The sequence below is a fragment of the Peromyscus maniculatus genome, chromosome 2 (genome assembly GCF_049852395.1).
Source record: "Peromyscus maniculatus bairdii isolate BWxNUB_F1_BW_parent chromosome 2, HU_Pman_BW_mat_3.1, whole genome shotgun sequence".
NCBI lineage: Eukaryota > Metazoa > Chordata > Mammalia > Rodentia > Cricetidae > Peromyscus > Peromyscus maniculatus.
In genome coordinates this window covers 109,076,214-109,102,380 of record NC_134853.1, presented here as the reverse complement: position 1 = coordinate 109,102,380, position 26,167 = coordinate 109,076,214, and the positions used below count along the sequence as shown (strand labels likewise).

The 26,167-nt window shown below is 39.6% G+C and overlaps 1 protein-coding gene across 4 annotated transcripts in view; it reads right to left on the bottom strand.

Annotated features, from left to right (window-relative positions):
* The window catches only part of Focad (focadhesin), a 300,913-nt gene that overhangs the window by 151,554 nt on the left and 123,192 nt on the right, over nt 1–26,167 (bottom strand). For all 4 annotated transcript variants that reach the window (XM_006975965.4, XM_015994914.3, XM_076564485.1 and 1 more), the window contains 4 exons: nt 7,816–7,920; nt 7,296–7,397; nt 6,676–6,806; nt 4,364–4,490 (listed from right to left, as the gene is read on the bottom strand). In XM_006975965.4, coding sequence (XP_006976027.1) covers nt 4,364–4,490; nt 6,676–6,806; nt 7,296–7,397; nt 7,816–7,920 — 465 coding nt within the window. The remainder of the gene's footprint in view (nt 1–4,363; nt 4,491–6,675; nt 6,807–7,295; nt 7,398–7,815; nt 7,921–26,167) is intronic.

The following is a 26,167-nucleotide window of genomic DNA, read 5'->3' as shown; positions in this document are numbered from 1 at the left end:
CCACTCTCTAATGCATAGCAAATTAAACTTAATCAACTCCTCTGCAAGGTTACATGGGCAATCCACCTTTAAAAGTCTCCACAAACAAAACCAAGGAACAACAAAGAGGTTCCAGATGCAATAAATACAGAATCCACAGTAGGCGACAGAAGCCTTACTGTACACAGCTGAGAAAACCTGCCATGGAACAATGGATCACATTTCCATACTAAATTATATTTACCACGCTGAAAATGCTTAGACAAAATGCAGGATTTCTATTGGGCATTTGTATATCACACTAACTCCCTAAAACCTTCCAGACCTGCTGGGTCCCATTGAAAATTGTTCCTACCCCATGGTGTTGTAAAGGAGACCCTAGACAAAGGGTTAGGATGATGAGAGAGGGCAAGGACGACTACCTTCACCCAGGATTTCAGAAAATAAATAAATAAAAGAGGATAAAATAGCCAAAACATACCCTTGGCACAGGGTATCTCAGGGGAAATCACTGCTGTGACAAATGGCCTGAAATGAACTCTTGCAGCGGTCAAGAATCCCCAGGAATGGCCCCTCCTCTCCTTATCTACTGCTCAATTGTACAATACTCTTCTTTGAAAATATAACACCCCGATGGCGCTGGGCAAGATGAAAGAGCTTTTCTCAGTGATTCTGAAACGCCTATTAATTTTTGCTACAACAGACTCACAGCTGACTAAGAAAACACAGGGTGAGCATGCCTCCCATGCCCATCTTAAGACCTTAAGAGAGGAAGCGTTCAGAGTGAATGAGACCTCTTTCTGAGCACAGTGCACTGACTTTATTTCTGCACACACTGTTTTTCATCTAACCCTGGGCAGCCTGTTCAGACCAGAGTTATTTTCACCCTTAAAGCTTTAGATGCAATAAGAGCTGACTGTCTAGCCTTCCCGAGGCTTTTGTGCACTCTATGATTGAAAGAGAAAACCTCAAACTGTTCTAAAGTCCCTCAAACTTTATCAGAGTTGGTAAAGCGACATTACAGAAGGAAGGGAACAAATCCTAGGAAACTAAAGAACATGCAGACATCCACGTTGTCATGCACTTCATAGTAAATTGGTGGGTTAGAATTTCTAAAGTGTTCAGTAAATATCAGCTATATTACAAGATTGTTTCTTCACCCAAAATGAAATCCTATAATCCCCATATCACAAAAGGGCAAATTTTGTACTAGGTATCCAAGAAATATTAGCTAAGAGAATATTATCCTAAAAGAAATATGTGAAGTCAGAATCAATTCATTAACAGTCTTAAAGAAGGAATAAGTATCTGCTTATAAATTCCAAGTGACATTGGCATCTTTCTGGTCAGCTGAGATTTCTAAAAGTTTCACTATGTTTTTTGTTTAGCCAATTAGAACCACAAAATGCATAACAGAAACACAATCATTACTCGAACACACTTGCCATTTGAATAGACTCCATCCTTTTAAGAAATCTGTCCTTGGGAGACATGCAAATGAGTAAGGAGCAGTAATTTTTAAGATTAACCTGACTCCACCGAGGACAAACAAAGTTCATCATCTTGACTTTCAAAACCAAAGACTTCATTACCTACTGAGCTTAAGGGAGAAAAGAAGGAGGTTTGGAAAGCTCTTGAATTCAATTTTAAATGGTTTTCTTGGTGATGTATTTTCTCAAAGCCAGGGTTATTCAGTTTGTGCTCTTATCTTTATTGATTTATTCCATTGTTTCAGGCTATCTTTCTAAACTCCTAATGATATCTGATAGCCAAAGACCTAAAGAGTAATAGACAAATCATGACCAAATGCTTCTGGGAAAGATTCGTAACCATGTTGAATATGTCTATTCATGAACCTGGTGATTACACCAGTGTTTCATACATATCATCAATTAAAAAAAAAGATGAAATGGCCTCAGGGAATGAATGCTGACTTCTGAGAGTAGCACACCAAGCCCCCCACACACACACACACACACAAAGCTAGCCCCAAGTTAGCAAATATTAAATATGGCCTGGAAAGAGATGCTAAATTAAGTGAATGTCATGACTTTAGCATATATCACAGGACAGAATAGTACATAAAGTGTAGAAAGCCTCTTTTTTTTTTTTTTAACAAAACTAGCAATAACAGTTTCAACAAACAAAACACCTCAGGACACTTGCAGTATTTATGAAGAAAACATGGTATGTAATATATTTATCTCTACAAAGCATCAATAAAATGATTTACTCTAGATAAGAAATACACAGAAAATCAAGCATAAAAAAATAAGCATTTTGTCACCGAAATAAATAAATAAGTTAACTGGCTGGTGGTATTGTTCCATGATTTATTAATTCCCATCTTGTTAATGAATGTAATTTGAGGAGACCAAGAGCTAGTGTTGGACTATCACATACTGGATTCTTGTACCACTTGCAAGGTACCAAATGAGGTGGGTTTGTTGTTGTTGTTGTTGTTGTTGTTGTTGTTGTTTTGAAGGGGTGGTTGTTCTAAACCGGGTTTCTCTGGGTAGCCCTGGAGTCCTGGAACTCACTCTGTACACTAGACTGGCCACAGACTCAGAGATCTGCCTTCCTCTGCCTCCCAAGTCCTGGATTAAAGGCATGCAGTACCACACCTGGCTTCAGGTGAAGTTGTTTTTGAAGGGAAGTTTTGATTTTAAAATAGATATGAGATTGAGACTGCATAATGTTAACAGGAGGGAGACCAAATGAGAAAGAAAAACTCCTTTATGCTAGCAAAGAAGTAAGAGATGAGCTTTATGAAATAAAATACCTAGACACAATGCCTGTTTCTCTAGCAGAGTGGTTCTCAATCTGTGGGTCATGACCCCTTTGAGGGGGTCGCATATCAGATATTTATATTATGGTCCATAATAGTAATAAATTACAGTTATGAAGTAGTAATGAAATAACTTTATGGTTGGAGGTCACCACAACATGAGGAACTGTATTAAAGTGGCACAGCATTGGGAAAGTTGAGAACCTTAAGAGAAAAAAAAGAAAAAGGAAAACGAAAGGTTGAGAACAAGTACTCAAGAAAGAACCCTGGAAAAGCAAGGAAAGACAGTCTCATACTGGACTCAAATTTATTTTTATAAGAAATGGTTTGGGGCCGGGCGGTGGTAGCGCACACCTTTAATCCCAGCACTCAGGAGGCAGAGGCAGGTGGATCTCTATGAGTTCGAGGCCAGCCTGGTCTCCAAAGCAAGTTCCAGGAAAGGCACAAAGCTACACAGAGAAACCCTGTCTCAAAAAACCAAAAAAAAAAAAAAAAAAAAAAAAAAGAAAAGAAAAGAAATGGTTTGGGTCAGAGAATAGATTTAGAGTTAAGTATTCAGCAATCCCAAATGGTCTCCTTTAAGTATACAATGAAAGAAATACAGCTTTAGTGATGAGGAAGAAGATACTGCTGGGAAAAGAAATCAGCAGGTCATTATCATACATTATGTGGGGTCAAGGAAATAGAAAAGAACTATAAAGAACCTCCTTGATAGACTCTACCTAATTAGGTGCCAACTAATCAGGGGCAAGCCAAACTGACCAGGGACTACAGTCACTGTCTGGAGAAGGAAGCATTCACACAGCACAGACTATTCTCAAACCAAGATTCTGAGTAAATGTTCAACTTCTCTCTGTCATCTATTTTTCTGCTAATACCTATACTGCAATTGTTGAATAGGCATAGAAAGTGTTTAACACAAAGACATGAACATAAAAACACTCAATTTTGTTGTTGTTTATCTTATTGTAACATTTTTCATCATCATCATTACCAACCATGATTAGCTACAACCTTAAGAGACTTCTTACTGCCTTAAAAACTGCAGTATGCACACATACTGTGTCAAAGCAATGGGTGATCTTTGACATGATTATCGTATTTCTTCAAAACGGTAAAGATTCTCTTTGATACACTGTCACTCCAAAAAACCCTAGTTTTCAAGCAATAATTTGGAAGTTTGTTCTGCTATGCACTCAAGTGCAAAAATCTAATCATTAGGAAGGGAAGATTCCTTTTCCAGCCTTCAAGCCCATCATTATTTATTCAGACAACACAAGTGCCACAGACACATGGCTACTTCTTTGCCTTAACTGTTTCTAAGGGTCTTTAATCAAAAAATTAAGAAGTAAACACATACAACAGCTCCATAAACTGCTTCTCAACAAAGTAAGTAAGACCAAAGAAAAGCCACAAATGGGGTCTCTGTAGAGTGTCAAACTGATGAATCAAAATCCTTTGGGGGGAGGGTACAAAGCAATCCTGTTCTAACCACTCCAACACCCCCCCCAAGAAAAATCTCAGAATACTGAAATTTTTACTTCCATCCTTATAAAATAGCTTAACAGTTATACAAAACCATTCAGAAATGCCTACCTCAGCCTTGCAGAGTGCATGAAGACCTTGTAACACCAAGGCAGCTGGGGTAGCTTGATCAGGCTTGGTGCATTCATTCAACACCTGAGAAATGGCCGCCAACATGTCTGCACCATGCTGATAGGGCCTACAAGAAATGACAGTTCCAAATCAAAATCAGAGCCAAAGAGCTGTTATTATTCCCACATATTTTGGGTATAATAAAGGTATTAATTTTTTTTTGTTTTGTTTTGTTTTTTGTTTTTCGAGACAGGATTTCTCTGTGTAGCTTTGCACCTTTCCTGGAACTCGCTGTGGAGACTAGGCTGGCCTCGACCTCACAGAGATCTATCTGCCTCTGCCTCCCGAGTGCTGGGATTAAAGGCACCACCGTCAGGCTTAATTCTTTTTTTTAACCTAACAAAGATTCACCCTCAAATACTAACAACACATGTTCTTCAAAATCTTTATATTATGATTATCTCTGCTGCAATTTAATATTCATCTTTATACAGTAGTGAAAACAAAAAGACACTTTTGTAAGTACACACACACAGTCCACGTGCACATGTGCACATGTGCAGAAACACAACGTGTGGTTGCACACAGTTCCCCCTGCAGGTTTACTTGTCTATGAAGGCACACACAGAGGCCAAAGGTTGACATCTGGTATCTTCCCTCAGTCACCCTCTGCCTTATTTTTTCAAATGAGGTCTGTCACTAGACCTGGAGCTCACTTTTTAAGCGGGGGTGATCAGAAAAATCCCAGGGATCCAACTGTCTCCACTCCTCTACCACTGGGTTAGACACATGCACCACCATGCTCAGCTTTGATATGGGCACTGGGGATCTAAGCTGAGGTCCTCACGCTGGCACAGTAACTAACACCTGACCGATGCACGGTAGTGGCACTAAAAAGGGTGATCGTGTTTACCATCACCATGATGATAAAGATACTAACCAAATGATAACTGACTGTGCACCTACCCCACACCAGGCACTGCATCAACCCATGTCCTCTACCCTTCCTCCCCTACCTCTTCCACATATATTATGCCACCCAGAATACCTTTCACCTAACAATCACTCAAGTCTATTCTCTGAAAGCCTCAAGGACATAATACTTTTCTCTAATTAACAAATCATCAATAAAATGAAAATGCCTGACAGGATTCTTCTGTCTCATTGCCCCACAAAAAGGAAATGATTTTCCATACTCTTTTGAGAGTACCAAAGAAAAGAACATGAGTAAGTTCTCAAGACTGATCTGGTCTGATATCCAACCTTTCCTGCACCTCAACCTCCTGTGTAAAATAAAAATGTCAGCTAAGAACTACTTGTCTCTGAAATCTGTTCCATGCCAACATTTTAATAAAATCCAGACACATAAGTCTTAAATTACATAAGTGTAGCTTTTTGGTTGCTTTAGATTGCTATTGTTCTTATGTTGCAGACAAGATCAGAAAAGAGACAGAACTCAAGATTTTACTGGGAATAGGAATCATCCACATAATCAACAATGATGTCAACCTACTACACACCTCCAGGATGCGTTTATACTGGGGTCCTGGACAGAAGTGAGGTATATTCACAGGAATTCTTCAATGCTGCAGTCCAGTGCATGTGAAGCTGCTGAACTAGAAATGATGTCAAATGTACCCCATCTAGTTCCTCTACAGTTTTACCTCACCCCATTCAAGGGAGGAACAAAGAAAAGAAGAGAGCTTAAGCAAGGGGAGCTTTACTCATGGTGTTTCATTCTCAGCCCTCTGATTTAACCCTAGTCAAGAGCAGGAGTCAGTCCTCTGTTTTCACGTTTCCCTAAAAGCTTAGATGACAGAAGGAACGCAGCATCGTGTTCTCTCTTAGTAGAGTAATTCCATACGAGTCACAATAAGGCCTTTCCTATCATAAGTGCTGACAAGAATCTGGCCTAAGAGGGGAACGGTGGCATACATCTGTAATCTCGGCAGTCAAGAGGCTGAAACATGAGGATCCTGAGTTCAAGGCCAGCCCGAGGGAACCCAGTGAGACCCCATATCTCAAAAACAAAACAACAATGAGCTGCTTATGCCTACAGTCTCCTGCTTAGTTGTCGGGGATTTACATACAGAAAAACAGAAAACATGACATGATATATGTTACTATAATATTAAGTTATTACCCAGAGGGGAATATAAATACCCTACATAGTAAAATGCAAGACCCAAAATAAAAGGGAAAAACATATTTGGTTAGTAAAATAACATATCTTTCTGCATTCCAAAAAAAAAAAAAAAAGTAAAAAGTAGCCTCTCATGACATTCATCCTGAAGAATTAAGGTCCACCTTACCTCTGTTTACATATATCTCTGATGGACGCAGCCTTTGCGATCAGTTTCTCCCACTGGAGCTCCTTGCCCACAGAGAGAGAGGGCACATCAGACATGGCCATGAAACGCTGCAGTTCAGGGTACACACGATCCTAATAAGACAATTTCACAGAAAAAAAAAAAAAAAGGTAATTTCCTCATCTAAGCTGAATAATGATTATCTCCTTTGATGCAGCACCTCCAAGTCTTGAATTTGCATTGGAAATTATAATGTAACTCTGCTAATCAGCAGAGAAGAATGCTGTTGTGATTATAGAGGCTTTCCTTACAGACCCATCACTGCTCATCCCAGAAAACAAGTGGCCAGATCACACTCTTTCTACAAAGGCTCTAATCACAACAGTACTTCTATTACTTTATCATACAAATGGAGAGATAATGTCAGACGTAGAGCAATATTTTATGTTCTCAATTTCTGACTCAAACACAATTGACTATTTTACAGATCAAATATACCACAATAAACCAGAGTTTGTCAATGTGGTCATTGGTGATATTCACTACTATAGCAAGTCCCACTGTCACACAACTGCCTTCTTTAGGAACAGGAACGCATGCAACAAGTGTATATCTAGGGTTACCTGCTTTTCCCAAAGAGACGTCAACAGGCGCAAGGCGACAGCTCTCAGTCGTGGGGTGGTTCCAAGCAGCTGAATTACCCGCAGAATCTGCCCTATGCACACCTAGAAAAATATTAAGGCAACTGCTTTCATGAAGGAAGGCGACTTCAAGTTTGCAAAAGGCATTTCCAACTCTTTGTTATTAATAAGAACTCAAGTGTAAGCTTACTTAGTACCCATCTTCTAAGAGGAAGGGAGATAGATAGCTTTGGGACAGACGAGTCAGCAATTTAGGGAGCAGGGTCCTAATCTCAGAAAACAGTCAATGTGAAAACAGATATTTAGAGATTTAAATAAATTTTTACATATTATAATAATTTTATCTGTAGACATTAGCTACTCTAAACAAAAATAAAAGGGGAATTAATGATCGTGGCAAAAATTAGGACTTAAAATTTCCTAATATGAAATAGAAATCAATGTTTTTTAGGTTTCTAACACACACACACACACACAAGAATCAGTCAACTGATATACTAACCTTGTGAACACCGAGTGTAGGTAAAGTATACAATATGTCATTGTAGAGTATAGGGTCTAATGGTCTTCCCAGTTTGAACATCAAAACTGGAATCAGATTTGGTACCTAAGACAAATTTAAATGACATGTAAATTGAGCCTTGTTGTAAACTCCACAAAGCAATGCCCATCTCTTATTTATACAAAGCAAAAATATGACTAGATAAATTAGTAGGTTTAGAATGTCAGCTATTTGCTATTATTAATGGCAATCTCATACTAGCACTAATATTCCAACTCTATTATAATGAGCTTCCAAACATGGGTTGAAGCATGTACTTCTTAAACAACTATGACACCAAATAATAAGAAAGTAAATATATAGGCTAACTCAAATAACTTTATAGTTCAAACAGACTTAAGCTATACAAACAATAAATAGCTCCACATAGTGATATATCCAATTAAGTTATTTTTGTATGAAATAATTAAAATCAGGGCAGTACAAAGGAGGCTAGTAGTTTAAAATGTCTCTATAAGCCCTTGCATATAGATTCAATATTCTATGCATTCAATCTCTATGCCTAACACAATAAAATTAGAAAATCACAAGAATAAATGTTAAGATGGCAATATTTCCCACACTGATCTCCATTCAGTGAAATCCCTATTAAAAACCTAGGTGGATTATTTGTTGGGGGACACTAATCCTAAAAGCTAGGGCTGTTGAATAGCAGAAACAATCTTAAATACCTATACAATTCTATAAATACAGTAAAAGAAGTTGAATTATACACTTTTGGTGAATGAACTGTATTTTATGTACACTATAACTTAATAAGACACTTTAAAATTTAATTCAAGAACTGGACATACTTGGTTGCCTCCTAGAGATTGAAATTAAGTCCCTAATGCTGAAGACACCATGTACTTCAGACACAGGACTCAAAGGATCTGGGTCATAACTGACCTAAAAGCCTCTTCCCTGTGGGCTAGCTTTCATCATACTAAAAGATGCTATGCAAGCTAGCTGACAGGGGTGGTGAAGCATCAATACTCCTATCAGCTGTTACATCTATCAATCACAACAATGACCAACATGGCGAAACATCCCTAAAGGTGCAACAGCGGCACTCCCATCTTGGTGGTAACCAAAAGTTCTCTAATTGGACTTAAGGTCTGCTTACCAAGAATGAAATCATGCAAGGTCCTAGAAACCTACAAACCACCCAGAGCTAGTGAGATCATGGATCTTAGAGGACAACCCTCTGTCACCTCTTGACTAGACTAACAATATTCCTAACTGCATTCTAAATACTAATCATTATACCCAAAGGTATATGTAACTCTCATCACTCATCAAAGAAACTTCTCTTTGGAGTAGACAGAGATCATGACATAGATAGATTGATTGATTGATTGATAGATAGATAGATAGATAGATAGATAGATAGATAGATAGATAGATAGATAGATAGATGGATAGATAGAAAACCACAACTGGTCAAATGCAGAGAACAAGTGATTGTGGTGTGCCCAGTCCAGCTGGATACATCTAAAACACAACTCCTGCACTTACATCTCAGGAACATGGGGCAGGCCAGGGAAGCGGGGCAGAATGATTCTAAAAGCCAGAGGACCAGGAAATCTGCTGTAAGATTGTGTCTTCTAGAAATGACAGGGAAACTTCACTTAGGATCCCTCCACAATAAGGCTGCCTAAATACACCTGAAGGACAATATTAATATACATATTAATCTGGAAGTCTTGCATGGGCATATCCCTGACAAAGAACTATAAGCAACTAATGGCTAATGAGAGAGAAAAATTAGTTTTCCCTGGAAATGAGCCTATTAATTGTTTATCCAATACCCATGGTCAGCCTTAAATCATATACATACAAACACTAAACAACTGAGCAGGTAGTAGTGATATATTTGCGTGTATTTGTGTGTGTGTGTGTGTGTATATGTATAATAATAACAAAAAAGTCATGGATTTGAGAACAGATGATATAGGAAGGTTGAAGAGAGGAAAAGGAAGGAGGAAATAGATACAATTAAATTTTAGTTGTAAAAAAAATTAAAAACCACTTTGAAAAGGAAGAAAAAATAAAAAAAGAACTTAGCACAGTGGCATGTGCCCCAATCCCAGCACTATGGATACTAAGGCAGGGGCACTACAGATTTGAGGCCGACTTGAGTGAGTTGAGGCTGGCCTGGACTAAAATAACCCTGTCTCAAAAGAACAAGCAAAAACTCCACTTAAAATAATGTACAACTCTTTCCTATAATTCAAGGCCTTAGCTTGATAGAGCAGAATGCAGTCCAAAAACAAACCTTCCACACTCCACATTCCAAAGGTTTGTGGGCAGGATTTACTAACAGCCCCTATCTTAGAAAGCCCATTTCTTTCCAGCTTCATAGAAGGCACTGACTTTAATTTCAAGAAAGAAAAATGTCCTCTTAACCCTACCACCAAGATGTGTGACAGCTAAAAAATTAATTTGCTAATGATCCTTGTCACAGTATATCACAGCAGCATGTGGGCTTTGCCCACACTGGCAACAACCTCACAGTACACAGCCAGAATTCATGAGTATTTTCACAGGTGCTAGGGCTTTGCAGGGATGGAAACGCCATTGCTCTCACTTTGGACAAATAAAGGAAGACAATTTTTTGAACTGGCTTCTTATTTCCCACTTTAATTAAAAACAAAAGGTTATCTTAGATTGCTTTCCACTGGTCTCAATCAATTCTCCCCTATGTGATGGTTTCTACCAGGGCACTCGGACAGACCCTTAGTTATGGGAATGGCAATCAGTGCACTTAGTGGCATTTTATAAAATAGTGTATTTAATCATGTGGCTTTTAAACAAATGTTTTAATTATATTGTCAGGAGAGAAATAAAATACTGTACTCATGCCCTAAAAGTACAGTTCCTTTAAGAGCCTTGGGCCTCAAGAAGCATTTACCCTTTTTCTCTGCCTGGATCAGAAATTTAAAAAAAAATAATAATAATAATGTCAGAAACGTTTACACAAATAATCTTTGACTCAATATCATTCTTTTTTTTTTTTTTTTTTTTTTTTTTTTTGGTTTTTCGAGACAGGGTTTCTCCGTGTAGCTTTGCGCCTTTCCTGGAACTCACTTGGTAGCCCAGGCTGGCCTCGAACTCACAAAGATCCGCCTGCCTCTGCCTCCCGAGTGCTGGGATTAAAGGCGTGCGCCACCACCGCCCGGCTCAATATCATTCTTATGACTTAATAACCCAAATTAAGCAACCACATAGGTAGAAAGAATAAAGCAAAGATATTGCACTACAAAAACACAAGCACATCCATGAAAAATATTTTTGCCTGGAAGCATGGTGCTATTTTCATAATGAAACACTGACATGTGTATTTCTTTACCCAAATGTCATTATCAGGTCCTGAGCCTCCTGCTCTCCAAGCTTCTATTTGGCCCAGGCAGAAAACAACAGGATGCTTAGATTCTACCTTAGACTCAGATAAATGCACTGATAAATGCACTGCTCTTACCCATCATGCTATCTGGCTTCATAAAGCACAATGCTTTCTCTTTTCAGATTCAGAGTTCAAGTCTTTGATGAACAAATTCATTTAAAACATGGGATTGGCACAAAAATCCTAAGACTGTAAGCAGATTTCTCAGCAGAAATTTCACAAGCCAGAAGGGAGCAAATGCATATTCAAAATGATATATTAAGGGGGAGGGGGCATGAACCAAGAATACTGTGTCTAACAAAACTACCAAAATACTACAAATATCAGGAAAAGGAAAGGCATTCTCAGATACATCAAAGCTTGAATGAGCTCACCACTAGACCTGCCTGGAAGGAAATGTTGACGAGACCCCTTCCAAACGAAAAGCAAGCACACTAGACTACAACGCAGAAGCATAGGAAAGCAATAAAGCTCGCTGGAAAAGCAAATACGCAGACAATCAAGATCCTGTAATACTGTAACATGAGACAGTTCCCATATCAAACACAGATTCTTTTCATTTATTTATTGGGGATGGGAGAGGCATGCCACACAGTTCATATGTGAAGGTCAAAGGATAAGCTGAAGGACTAAGTGCTCTTATCCTACCAGTGGGTTCCCAGGATCAAACTCAGGACATCAGGCTTGGTGACAAGCATCTTCAGCTGCTGTGCCACCTTGCTGGCCCATATATCACTTTTCATTCTATTATATGACTTAAAAGACAAAAGCATAATAAGTAACTACAGCTATGGAATATATAAAGGGGCACAGTACAGGTAACATAAAAGAAGAACGAAATAAAAGGACAGAGTATATGTATGTGATTGGCATTTATGTACACAGGTTATCAGCTGAAAATACTGTTGTACCTAAAGGATGTTTTATATGAGACTGTGTTAACTGAAAAGGAAATAACCATAAAAATACACAAAAGAGGGCTGGAGAGATGGCTCAGTGGTTAAGAGCACTGGCTGCTCTTCCAGAGGACCCAGGTTCAATTCCCAGCACCCACATGGCAGCTCACAACTTTCAGTAACTCCGGTTCCAGGGAATCTGACACCTTCACACAGACATATATGCAGGAAAAAATACCAAAGCACATAAAAAATAAAAAGATCTTTAAAAATAAAACACAAAAGAAAATGAATAAGTGATATCCAAGAATAAAAAAAAAAAAAAAACAGATAGCGTGAGAAGTGGGACAAAAAGCTACCGGACAGACAAGAAGCAGTTAACAACTGCAAGTTCTTTCACACTACTCATTTCACTTAATGCAAATGGATTCAGCTCCACCCAAAAGACAAAGCAACAGAATGGATAAAGACAGCCAGGTCCAACTGTGTACAGTCTGCAAAACACTCGTTTGAGATCTAAAGGCACATGGCTGAAAGCAAAGAGATATTCTACACAAATGGTAATCAAGAGATAACTGGCAGGACCAAACATACCAAGCAATGAAAAGGTAGATTTTTTTAGATCAACAAAGTAAAAAGAGAAAAAAATTACAAATAAAACCACCACATGATCCGGTAATCCCACATCTTAGCATTTGCCTATAACAACTGAATGAAGACTTCAAGAAGATTTTTTAAAAACTCGCATTCACTGCAGCATTATCTGCAATCAACGTTCACAAAAGAGACAACCTAGATGTCAGCCTAGGCCACTAATGGATGAGTGAAGGAACAAGGTGCTGCCCATGATACCAGCCTTCAAAGAGAAGGAAACCCTATCATATGGAACAACTTAGCTAAACCTTGAAGAATTAAAATAAGAGAAGCAAGCCGGGCATAAAGAACAAATCCCAGATAACTCACTCCTATAAAGTACTGAAAGAGGCCAGACTCTTCGAAGAAAAAGTAATAATAGTTTGCTAGCTGCTAAAGAACGGAGATTTAAGGTGATGCTTCTCTGTAGAGATAGAGCATTGGTCATCGGCAATGAGAGCATACTTGAGATCCACTGCACAGCAACATTCATATAGTTAGCAATATGACACAATGTACTCAGAAGTCACTTGTAACAGAGTTGATGCTATTGATTTTTATCACCAAGAAAAAATAATCATGGAATTGTTCATTAAAATAAGAAAGGCTAGGCATTGTGGTCATGCCTTTAAATCCAGCACATAAAGGCAGAAGCAGATGGATCTCTGTGAATTCCAGGCCAGCCTGGTATATATAGCAAGTTCCAGAACTGGCAGGGCTACTACACCAGACCCTGTAAAGAGTCAGAAAGGCTTTTTCAAGTTTATTTAGTTTATCTATTTTATTTTCCATATGATAAAACTGAAGCCTGGAGAGATCTTGTTTACTGGTGACCACAGCATGGTGAGAGTTCATGTCTTAGTGTATCCCTCCTCCATTCTATTTTGGCAGAATGACAAGAAACAGAGATTTGAGACTGTCTGTTACAGGAATATGGAGTTATCATATCAGTCTTCTGCCATTAAAAATCAAGCAAGTGAAACACAAGCGTACATTTCCCTGGAATCAAGTACGTTAAAAACAGAATATAAAAATTCAGCTCCAAATTCCAGGAAACACATACATTGACAAGCCTTCCTAAAGCCACACACATACACAATCTTAGAGATAGTTCAATAGTGAAAATCACACACAAGTGGCACTTTGTTATTGCCGGGCGGTGGTGGCGCACGCCTTTAATCCCAGCACTCGGGAGGCAGAGCCAGGTGGATCTCTGTGAGTTCGAGGCCAGCCTGGGCTACCAAGTGAGTTCCAGGAAAGGCTACACAGAGAAACCCTGTCTCGAAAAACCAAAAAAAAAAAAGCACTTTGTTACAATTTATCAGTCATCAAATATGAGACTATATAGTGTTCACAACTATCCCTCATTCTTGAGAGAGCTCAGTTATGCCTATATGAAAACATAGAAATAAACTCACATGAATAGAAAAAGTATCAGTGAAAAGGAACAACAGAAGGGAAAAGCAAGCATACAACACAGTATCTGTTTCTCTTCAACTTTCCAGATTCATGCCACAAAAAACAGGCAAAAACACTACAGAAGTGCATTCATAATGCATATTTTATTTGAGTTCTTGTGCTGACTCACCCCATGACCAGTGAGGCTAAATCTCTAAGGATCAAAGAATATTCCAAAGACCTGCGTGGGGAGCCAGGGGACTCCAGGCATTAGGCCTCGGTAGTGGTACTCACAAAGCACTTCTCATTTTTATTATTAAAGCAACAGAAACATGAGGTGACGGTTACAGTCAGCTTAAGCAAATGCAAGTACAGAGAGGGACTACACCTGGTGTTACATCTTATCATCTCTGGTCATGTGAAAAGAGCTCAGAGTATTCCTTCCAGGCATCTGCCTTACCCATAGAGATAAAGTGGACATGCTAGGGTGCTCCCTGCCCATCCTGGGTTTCAGGTGCATTAACTTATCAGAGTTTACGCAATCATTTCTAGAAGACCACCTTGTAGAAAGAGCATTCTGCACTCTGCCCCATCCAGAGTTAACAGTAAACACACAGCTTCTTACACAGGCTCCTACAGCTTTGGATTTAACAAATGTTGGCCCAGTTATACCTAAGACTTAGTACTGTGAAACACGGGCCTAAATTCTATATATGCAGGTTTGCTTGCCACTTATCAAAGAGTAGCAAGCAATAATACGTACAAGACTGTAAATGAAAAGATAAAGCATACATTTTATATCATAAAAAAGGGAATATGCTTGAATGTTATCTATAAGCATAGACATAAATGAATCCAAGAATTTTAATACTTAAAGGGCCTTTTAAATATTCATTTTTGGAGCTGGAGAGTTGGCTCATTGATTAAAAGTACCTGTTCTTGCAAAGAACCTGGGTTCAGTTCCTACACCCACATGGCAGCTCACAATCATTTGTAACTCCAGTTTCAAGTGCTCTGACACCCTCTTCTGACTTCCCTGGGCACCAGGCCATGCACATGGTGCACAAACATACATCTGCACAGACAAAACATTCACACACATAAAAAGTAAATCTTTTTTAAAATCTTCATCATAGTTGGATGAAGTAGTAGCACATGTGTGTACTCCGAGATACCTGGAAAACTGAGGCAGTAAAATCCCTTGAACCCAGAAGCTGTAAACTACGCTGGGTTTATGTTTATTAAGACATATACATACATATACACACACACACACACACACACACACACACACACACACACACACCCCAAAAAATCACAGAATTCAGTCTACCAAAAAAGATATTATATACAATTAGACTTTTTAATATTAATGAACTCCTTTCCTCAATTACTTGACAATTCTAATTACAGCACCTGTTTATTGCTTAAGTAATTTATTTGAAGGCAGTCCACTGACAAGTTCTGAAAAGTTAATTATTGTCTCCACTTATAAGGCATGCGCCAACATCAAAAGTAAGGTAAATGTGGGATAATTTTACTCCTCTGAGATTCAATTATAGTTACATCAAAACATGATCATTAAGTAAACAGTCTAAAGCAATGGTTCTCAACCTTCCTAATGCTGTGACCCTTTACAACAGTTCCTCATGTTGTGGTGACCTTCAACCATAAAATTATTTCGTTGCTACAACATAACTGGAATTGTCATTACTGTTAGGAATCATAATATAAATATCTGATATGCAGGATAACTGATATGTGACTCCTGTGAAAAGGCCATTCACCTCTCAAAGGGGTCATGACCCACAAGTTGAGAACCACTGGTCTAAAGTTTAGCCTTTGGGAGTCATTTAAGACAAAGAGAAGAAAAGAACCTAGACTAACAAACAGAGCAGACAATCATCTTTCTATGGGGCTACATCTCTCTGGACTTGTTCTAATCCAGCTTGAGCACCTGATCTGCAGCGACTCCTCTAACAAATAAGTTATGTAACACTACCAATCTCCTGCACACTTGGAAATAGAGTATAGCGATTTCAGGTGACTAACTGAAGCTCGTATAGAGGTGAGGACTGGATCAAAGCAAGCCAATTCCCAAACCTTTGTGGTTACACTTCAGCCATCCCACCTTCTGGAATATCATCCTCTCTCCTTTCCATCCCTCCTATCTTACACACAAACAATACTTTTAAAATACATAAATTATCCCTAAACTCTAATCCAGCTGGCTGGATTACTGTCAGCAAAATGGATCTTGTAATAATGCTACAATAGTTTTACTCTATAAATAGGTATTAAAAGCCAATCTTTTGCAAAGTACTTAAAAGTATGATAATCAAATAACTTGGAACCAGAAAATTTTGCCTATCAGATGAAGGGTACCATGACGTCAAAAACAAGTACTCTCAGACTTGAAGGTGTAAATTTCCCAATATATTAAAAAATAAGGTCAACAATCCAGGAGCTCCAAGAATCACTGCACACTACAATAAGACAAATTCAGACAGTATGTCAGTGGAGGAGGTAGAGGGGTACAGGCTATGTCCCCAACAGAAATGTGACTTCCTGAGCAGTTTCATTACCTTCTGATTTCCTGACTATCTCTCAGAATCAAAGGGACGAGGACACAGACACACACAGACACACACACACACACACACACACACACACACACACACACACACACACACACGCAAATGTAGTAAGACATTTAAATCATGAAAAAAATGGTTGACCCTTTTGGTAACTAAATTCCTGGACTTATTAATTTTCTTCCATGAACAAAGACAGTTTTTATATTTCTACCATGTGAGTTCTTAATCATTGGAGATCTGACTGGTAGAACTGAAATTAAAGGCCAATAACCTATAGTAATGTACAACATGGGTATCTTCCCTCTCAATTACATAAAGTCGATTTCTGCTACTTGTGTATGACTTTTTTTGTTTTATGTCAGAAATTGAACCAAGTGTGTGAAAATTGTACAATGTGATATAACTAAGTACATTATGTACTAAAACCAGAGAATTTAGTATTTTTGAGTTTAGTAAAAATAGATTGCTCAAAGAAACCCTAATAGTCAAATCAACATCCGAGGATAGAAACCCAGCAGAGACTAACGTGGTAGCTGTAGTGTTAATCCAGACTTTAACAATGTGGAGAGAAGGGGGCCAACAGTTTGCTAACTGTCAAGTCTGACTCCAAAGTTCCTTTCCTGCTTCAGTGATGAAAATTTCAAATTTTCAGCATTATATCTCATACCATTAATTTTATAAGGCCTTAACTCACTAAGTAAGGTCAACATGAATGATGATAAATAGATCACCTGATTAGAATGTTATACTAACCGAGATTAATACAAAGGATGAAGACCAGAACATTATGGGGGGTAAGGGGTGCTGATATAAATCTCTGAAGCAATGAGCAACAGTGAAAACTGAGTGTACTGCCTGAAGAGATCAGTGTAACACGCTGTTAAAGAATGACAGGAAACAGATCTGCTGTGCTCTTATCTTGCATAATCTCCTGCCTCGGGGAAAATAATCAGAATGGAGATGAAATAAGCATTAGGAAGATGACATCGGTATCTATGAGAGGCACATGATGGGAGTGGGAGATAAATTAATCAGTGAATGGTGTAGCAGGGAGGGATAAGCCAACAAGAACAACTCCTCATGGTTTTAGGAATTAGACTTAATGAACCATTTTGAAGAATTTAGAAAAATGTAAGGAGAGTCCATGCATGCTCCAGAGACAGGTACGAACTGACTGAGCATCAACAATGAAAGCCTTTTTAGAGTATGTTAGTTTCTGCTGTGTGGGAAAATACCTCTGTCAATCAACGTAAGGAGGACAGGTTTGTTTTGGCTCATGGTCACCTGGCCCTGTCACTTTGTGCCTAAGAATCACAGCACATGACGGCAGGACTATGGATGCCATTAAGGAGGTCTGTTCACCTCCAAGCCACTAGGAAACAAAGAGGGAAGGGAAGGGCTGGCAGGTCTTTTCTCACCCCTTCAGGGGCACAATTCCAACCAAGTAACTTCAGCCTGCTAAGCACTCCTCCTCCAGGGTTCAGCATTTCTACGAGGGTCACAGGTTGGCAACCAAACCGTGAACACTTTTGAGGCCACTCCAGATCAAAATTACCACAATTAGTATTGATGTGGATTAAGAACAGCACCTAGCAAAAGGAACATGTGACATCAGTAGGCCAGGGAAAAGCAAATACGCCTGGCAACCTAAGTTCAACCCCAGGAACTCATAACAGTGAAAAGAAAGAACCTACAATGCAAATTGTCTAAAAGCACACTGTGCCACATGCACCCATGTGCATGCATACACACACACACACACACACACACACACACATACACACACACACATACACACACACACACACACACACACACACACACACTATCAACACATATTAGAATATGATTCCATATTCTAAGAAAACAAAAAGATAAAATTTCTTAATATACAGACTCCTACCCTAGCCCAAAAGGGCAAAACACATAAATCTGAAACTTAAAATGGTAACAAGGATCCAGGGAGATAGCTCATTTGGAAATGTGCTTGTCATGCAAAAATGAGGATGAAGACCTGAGTTCAAACCCCTCCACCACCAACCACATAAACATGCCAGCACAGCAGCACACATCTGTACTATCAGTGATAGTGAAGCAGGGTCTGGGAGAGACCTACGCTTGTAGGGAAAGCCATTCTAGCCAAATGAGTGGGTTCTAAGTTCAGTGAGCAACTCCATTTCAAAAAATAACCTGGAAGTGACTGAGAAAGAAACCTGAGTGTGACCTCTGAATTTCATATGATCATTTATACCTCCCCCAAGTTAAACATATGCACATAAAAAGTTAGGAAATAGCCAGATGGTAGTGGCGCATGCCTTTAATCCCAGCACTAGGGAGGTAGAGGTAGGCAGATCTCTGTGAGTTCGAGGCCAGCCTGGTCTACAGAGCGAGATCCAGGACAGGCATCAAAACTACACAGAGAAACCCTGTCTTGAAAAACCAAAAAAAAAAAAAAAAAAAAAAAATTTAGGAAATAGAAAGTATAAGAACATTCATCTTACTATTGTTTATAACTACAAATTATAAGGTTAATGTCTTGCATATTAAAGTTTTTGATGTATCTTTAAATTATATACTATAAGGATATAGTGAAACAGACACAATTCTGGGGAGTAATAGAGTGTGTCTAAAGAGAAAATTTTCAAATTCTACTTTAAAATTCTGCTTCTGTTAGCCAGACAGACAGATCAGTAGATAATACTTGCTAACCAAGCAATAGGATCCAAGTTAGATTCCCATATAAAAAAATGTCAGATGTGGAAGTGAGTGCCTGCAATCTCGACGCTACAAAGGTAGTCAGGGAGGTCTCTGTGGCTAGCTGTCCAGCTGGCCCACCTACTTCATGGTGAGTTTCAGGACTGTAAGAGACCCTATCTCAAAAAAAAAAAAAAAAAGGTTGATGTTGTTGCCCTCTGGCCTCCACACATGCAAACCTGCACACACTCAATACGCACACATGAGATACTCACAAAAATACAAAGCTTAACTCATGTCCAGATATGCTTCAAAAGTAACATCTAAAATTAGAGACTGGGGAATAGAGTTTATGTAATTCAGACTGCTAAAAGGTGAGAACTGAACACTAGGTTTCTGTAGATGTAGATGTAACCAATCATCTTATTAAAATAAGAAACACAGAGCCAATGTAAAAGAGAAAGCCAAGAGGTCAGAGCTCAGAGATAAAATCTTACCTCCTGCAGTGCTCCTACCTTCCCCGAGAGAGCTACTTCCTGTTTATCTGTGTTTAAATAGTCTTTCTGTTCTGCCTTCTCATTGGTTCTAAACCCAACCACATGACTGCCTCATCACTGCCTGTAAGTACCGCCCTCCAGGTCTTAAAGGCATATGTCTCCAATACTGGCTGTATCCCTGAACACACAGAAATCTACCTAGCTCTTCTAACCACCACGCTCTTACTATGGCTCTAATAGCTCTGACCCCAGGGCAACTTTATTTATTAACATAAAATTAAAATAACATTTCAGTACAAATAAAATATCACCATAGGTTTCTACACTATTCTCACCTCTTTCAAATACGTTTGAAATCTTCCATGACCAAATGGTTTTTCTTTTTCTCTTAATTCTATTCTAGGACTCAAGGAAAGTGCCTGCTTTGCAAGCATGAGCCCCAGAAGCCATGGAGAAGTGCCAGAGAGAGTGCCATGGACTTGTAATCCAAGCACTGGGAGATACAGACAGATCTTGACACTCAGAGTTCAGGCTGTCTAGCTTAACTTGAAAGTTTAAGTCCGTTGAGGAACCATCTCAAAGGAGGCAGGCAGGGTTACTCTGGCCTCCACACACTTGTGGAATGTGTGTGTACTCCACACGTGTGTGTACATGCACACACACATGCATAAAAACGAGTTTCTATCTAGTATTCTCTATATAAGACTGAATATTTTAGAAGAGATCAGAAAACAAAACTTAGGAGATACAATACTGAATATAAAGGAAAAGAGAAGAAAAGAGAAGGGGAAGGAATTATAATAACATATTTAGAAGACATTTAATGTGTATATTCAAATATCAAAAGGCCAGGCACTCAGAAAGCTGAGCAGAATTACCATGAGTTTGAGGCTGGCCTGGCCTATGCTGTGAGTTCCAAGCCAGTGTGGGTTATAGAGTGAGAGTCTGTCCCAAACAACAACAACAAAAGGTAAAAAGTTTAAAGAGGAAAAGAACAGAGATTGCAATTACTTATTTCAGAGCTCCTATCTTAAAAATTAGAACAGGCCACATTAACCTAGTCAATATTTATGTATACATTTGTGCAGAAAATAGCACAGCAAGCTACCCTCCACAGAAAAGCCTACTTGCAAAGCTGCCCCTGGGTGAGGTACTGGCAAACAAATTTGGGGGATGTTCCTCCTGTCCTTTAACTAATAGAGCCTGCACAATCACAATGTACACAACTCCTCAGCTGACCAGCCCAGACAGAACCAACCCTCAGAGCCTAAGGCTTTAACTCATTTCCCACCACAAGACACTGCACATTCTTCATCCCGACCCCATGCTGGAGGAACTAAGGGCACCCACCCTGTGTTACTTCATGAGAGGACTACTAGAGATGTTTGCCTAATCTCCATGGATTGCCCCATGAATTGCTTTGCTCACTGATTCTTTTTATCCTGTCATTCTAACAAATCACAGACACACTGAGTCTTGTGAGTTATTCCACCAAATCACTAAAACTAGTTATAAGTCCTGAGGACCCCTCTGACCCAGGATCATTCTATATTTTGCTTTAAGAAGAAAAAATTAAATTAAATTTTAAAAGGGTGTAGGAGCAGGGTAGAGTTTAGTAAGACGTTTGCTGCCCTAATTTGAGGAGCTGAGTTTCAATGCACAGTACCCACGCACAGCTGAGCAGAGCAGCACAGTCCGCTGTCCTCCGGTGAAATGGGAGGGGTAGACAGGACAGTCCCCAGAAGCTCATGGGCTAGCTGGCCTGTCATACACAGCAGTCAACAGCAAACAGATCCCATTCAAACAAGGCAGAAGGCAAGGACCAACACCTTGTGGTTGTCCTCTGACCTCCATGGTACACATGCACCCACACACACAAACATGTGCATCGCAGCATCACACACACACATACACACATACATACATACACACACATTAACACACACACATCACACACACACACACACACACACACACACACACACACACACACACACAAGTGAATTAAACTATTTTAAAGTAGTAGCTGGGAGCTGGAGAAATGTCTGAGTAATTATGAGCACATGCAGCTCTTCCAGAGGACCTGGACTCAGTTCTTGCCACTCACATGGCAGCTCCCATCAATCCTTAACTCCTGTCCCAGGGAATCCCATGCCCTCTTCTGGCCTCCAAAGATACTCCACTCATATTGTGAATATATACATGAAAGCAAAACACCCATACACATAAAATAAAAATAAAGAATTTTTCTAAAAAGTAGGGAGGATGGCAGTAATAATGCTCAGTGTATTAAAGAGTTTGATCCCCAGAGTCCACACAAAAGAGAGAACCAACTCTATAAAGTTGTCCTCTGACCTTGATTAAGTGTGATGTGGCATACACCCACACACACACACATACACACACAAATAATTAAAATTAGTAATAATAATAATAATTAGATTAAGTTTTCTTTTGAAGTGATTAAGAAGATCTGGACATGGTGGCACGTGCCTTTAGTCCCAGCATTAGGGAGGCAGAGGTAGGAAAATCTAAGTTGAAGGCCAGGCTGTTGGGATTAAAGGCATGAGCCACTGCTCAGGCTTCCCATGCGATTTTATGTTGAGTGAGCAACACTTATGAGGCGGCTCCACACAGGGCCTCCTAGGCTTTAGCACTTGGAGAAGAGACAGCCCCTGCTTCCCTGTGCTCTCAAGTACTTTACATCTAGGGAACCCATCACTATAATCTCAAAGTCAACTCTGAAGACATTTTGCAAAGCCAACAGTTACTGGAAACATAAATTAAGGTATAAGAACAAAAAACATTTCAAAATAGTCTCTGAAACATGCAAAATAGCAGGCAGCAGAGGAGATGACTCCCTTTCTTGCTTAGAAGGGACAGATTCTAGAAGTCCTGAGATTCTATTGCCCAAATTGAGTTTTAATTAATTAAAATTAAATCTTGTGCTCCTTAGTCACACTAGCCAAATTAAAATGCTCAATAATTAGATGTGGCCAGCTTCTAGGACAACACCAACTATAGAATATTTACATTAGAACAGAAAAATTATACTAAGCAATGCTGTTCTAACAGGCTGAAGGGAGCAGGAAGACATCCAATGTTTGCTATAACAAACGTATAGTTAAAATCCTTTACTAGGTAAATTTTGTCAATTTGGCACAAGCTAGGTTCATCTGAGAAGAGAAACCTCAAGTGAGAAAATGTCTCATCAGATGGCCTGGAGGAAAGTCTACCGGGCATCTTCTTGTTAATGATCGAGGTGAAAGGGCTCTGCCCACTATGGATAGTGCCACCCTGAGCAGGAGGTCCTAGGATGCATAAAAAAGCCAACTGAGCAAGCCACGGGCAGCCAGCCAGTAAGCAATGTTCCTCCCTGACCTCTGCTTCAGTTCCTACCTCCAGGTTATCTTCCCTAAGGTTTCAGCAAGTGACAGGACTGCCCTAAGCACTCAGTGACCAGGGAAGACAGAAGGGAAGGGCAGGAAACACTGGACAAAGAGTTTCCTCGCATGACTACAGCTGGTGCTGGGAACAGTGTGCTCCTGTCTCCCCTGTCCTCATCTTGGATTTTCAAGGTGCATCACTTTTCAAGGTGCATCACTTCCTCCTTCTGCTGAGCCTTGTGCAGGCTCCTTCTTATAACCCAGGAGTTCAACTCAAAAATCTTTATAGTCGTGAAAAATATTGTTTAAAGAGACCAGAGTAATTGCTTTCATTCTTTTAGGAAGAAAATACCCTATTTAGAGTAACTAAAATGCCCTAAAGTTAGAGTAACTGTTTTTACTCTAACTCTATGCCCACGTTGACTTCAGTGTACTCTAGGTACTAGTTACTCGCTCACAACAGCCTGAAAATGACTTACATTACAGGCAGCAACTGTGTTCCTATTCTTGTTTTTGCTCAGGACCATAATATAACAAGTATTTACCAACATAAACTGAAATGAACTCAAGATGAAGTTTAAAGAGGAAAAAAAAAAGTCTTAGAAAATGTAGATATGCCCTGAAAAAAGACAGAAAGCTTACAGGCGTTCCAATATGTTCTCAGTTACTTTCTGAACACACCTTAGCAATTCTTATCTTGCCAGGTATGGTGCTGCACAGCTGCAATCCACCACTGTTACGTACAGGGCAGGAAGATCCTACGATGGTCAGTCTCGTTTGTCAACGTGATTCAGCTAAGAGCCACAACACCTGTGGGTATGTCTGTGCGAGCAGCTCCAGGAGGGATGAACTGAGAAGACCGCCCACTAGCATGGGTGACACTTCCCATGGGCAAGCCAACACTCGGGAAGCAGTGCCAATTGCCTGCCTGCAAGGCTTCCTGCTGGTGAGAGCATCATCTACTCCTGCCATCTTTTGCTGATATCAGAACCCAGCTCCTCTGACCTTCAACCTGGGCAGATAGCGAGCAGCTAGCTGTCAAGTCATCTCCTAGGCCTTCAGGGTCAGAAGGAGACAAGTGAAGCATTCAGCTTTGTGGATTAAGCAGGAACAGGGTTCTCTGCCTCTCCAGTGTGCAAGCAACATGATGGCTTAGGACACTGCTGTGTAAACTAATCTAATTTATCCCTTTTATATAATAAATATTCTATCCATTCTTTCCCTCAGAAAACCCTGACCACTAGAGTTTAAGGACAGCCTGATACATAAGAGGACCATGTCTCAAAAGAAAAACGTTTCTTTTGAATCCTTGAGCATTAAGTTTCTATTATACCAGAGACTAGGGGTCTATTTTTAGACAAGTGAAGTCAATATTAGAAGAGTATTTCTAAACACACATTTCACATTTATGATGAAGATGCAAACATTGGAAATTTTCAGTAGCTCTATACTGATCATACAGTGGTCATCATGATATGAGGACTTGCTGCCTGGCACCTCCCTCCAAATATAAACATTCCCTCCAGGAGAGAAGAGAGGGCTCATGAGACTCCGAAAGTGAACACTTGTCACATGTCTTGGAAAGAGTCACAGGGTGAATCTAAGCTGCCCAGTGATCACACTGGTGTGTCAGCGGCCTGCTGGCTGTGTAGAGATCCCTGGAGTTGCAGCTTTTATGAGGCATCACCAGTGTTGGGGTGGGCTGTTTAGTGATACTGCTGCTTTTGAGTCATCCCTGCTTTTGCAAGTAACTCCTCACGTACACTCCTGTCAGTAATCCCAGGAAAAGCTCACTGATTCACCAAGCTGGATTTTGGAGCAGTCACTCTGGCTTGTCATGGGTTCCCTTGCTGGGGTGAGTAAACGTGTATGCTGTGCCTCTCCAGGAAGTCTGTCATATAACCCTAGTGAATACTAGAAACATAGCCAGCTGAATTGAGATGTGCTGTAAGAGTAAAATACAAAACACAGCTAGAAGGGTTTATGCAAAAGAATATACAAAATAGTTCAGCAATTCTTTTTATTATATTTTGAACGTTTCAGATATACTAGGTTATATAAAACATAATATTAAGTGTTATTTTATCTTTTTCCAACCTTTTAAAGTATGCACTCACAAAAACTGAGGTGTGAGATACGTGGGCGTGTGTGTGCACATGTGCATATGGAGAGTTCAGAATTCAATACTGGATATATTCCTTGATTGCTTTCACGCAATTTTTAAGACAGGGTCTCTCCCCGAACCTGAAGCTCACCAATTCGGCTGGGCTGGCTGGCCAGCAAGCCCCAGGTATTCTCCCTGCCTTTACACCCATAGCACAGTGATTGATTACAGGTCCTCACTGCCACACGTGCGTCTTCCTAAGTGGTGGGGGGTGTGAGCTCCGATTATCAGAACTTCATGGCAAGCACTTTTACTCTATCCACAGCCCCCACTACCTGAAAACTTAAATCTGCTAACTTAGCTTTCATTTTATTTCCATTTTGAAGAACACTATTTTCAACCTTCTTGTTTAATCCAAAAGTAGTTTAAAACAGGCACACAAAGCTAAACATAGCTCAGTAGATAAAGATGATTGCTGTCAAACATGATGACCTGAATTCAAACTCTGGGACCCATAGGATAGAAGGAAAGAACCAACTCCCACACGGTGTCTGACCTTAACATACATATGTATACACACACACACACACACACACACACACACACACACACACACACACACATATGTAATTAAATAAATAAAGGTGATTTTTAAAAAATAGACACACAAACATAGATAACAGTAAACATCTCCCTTTTGAA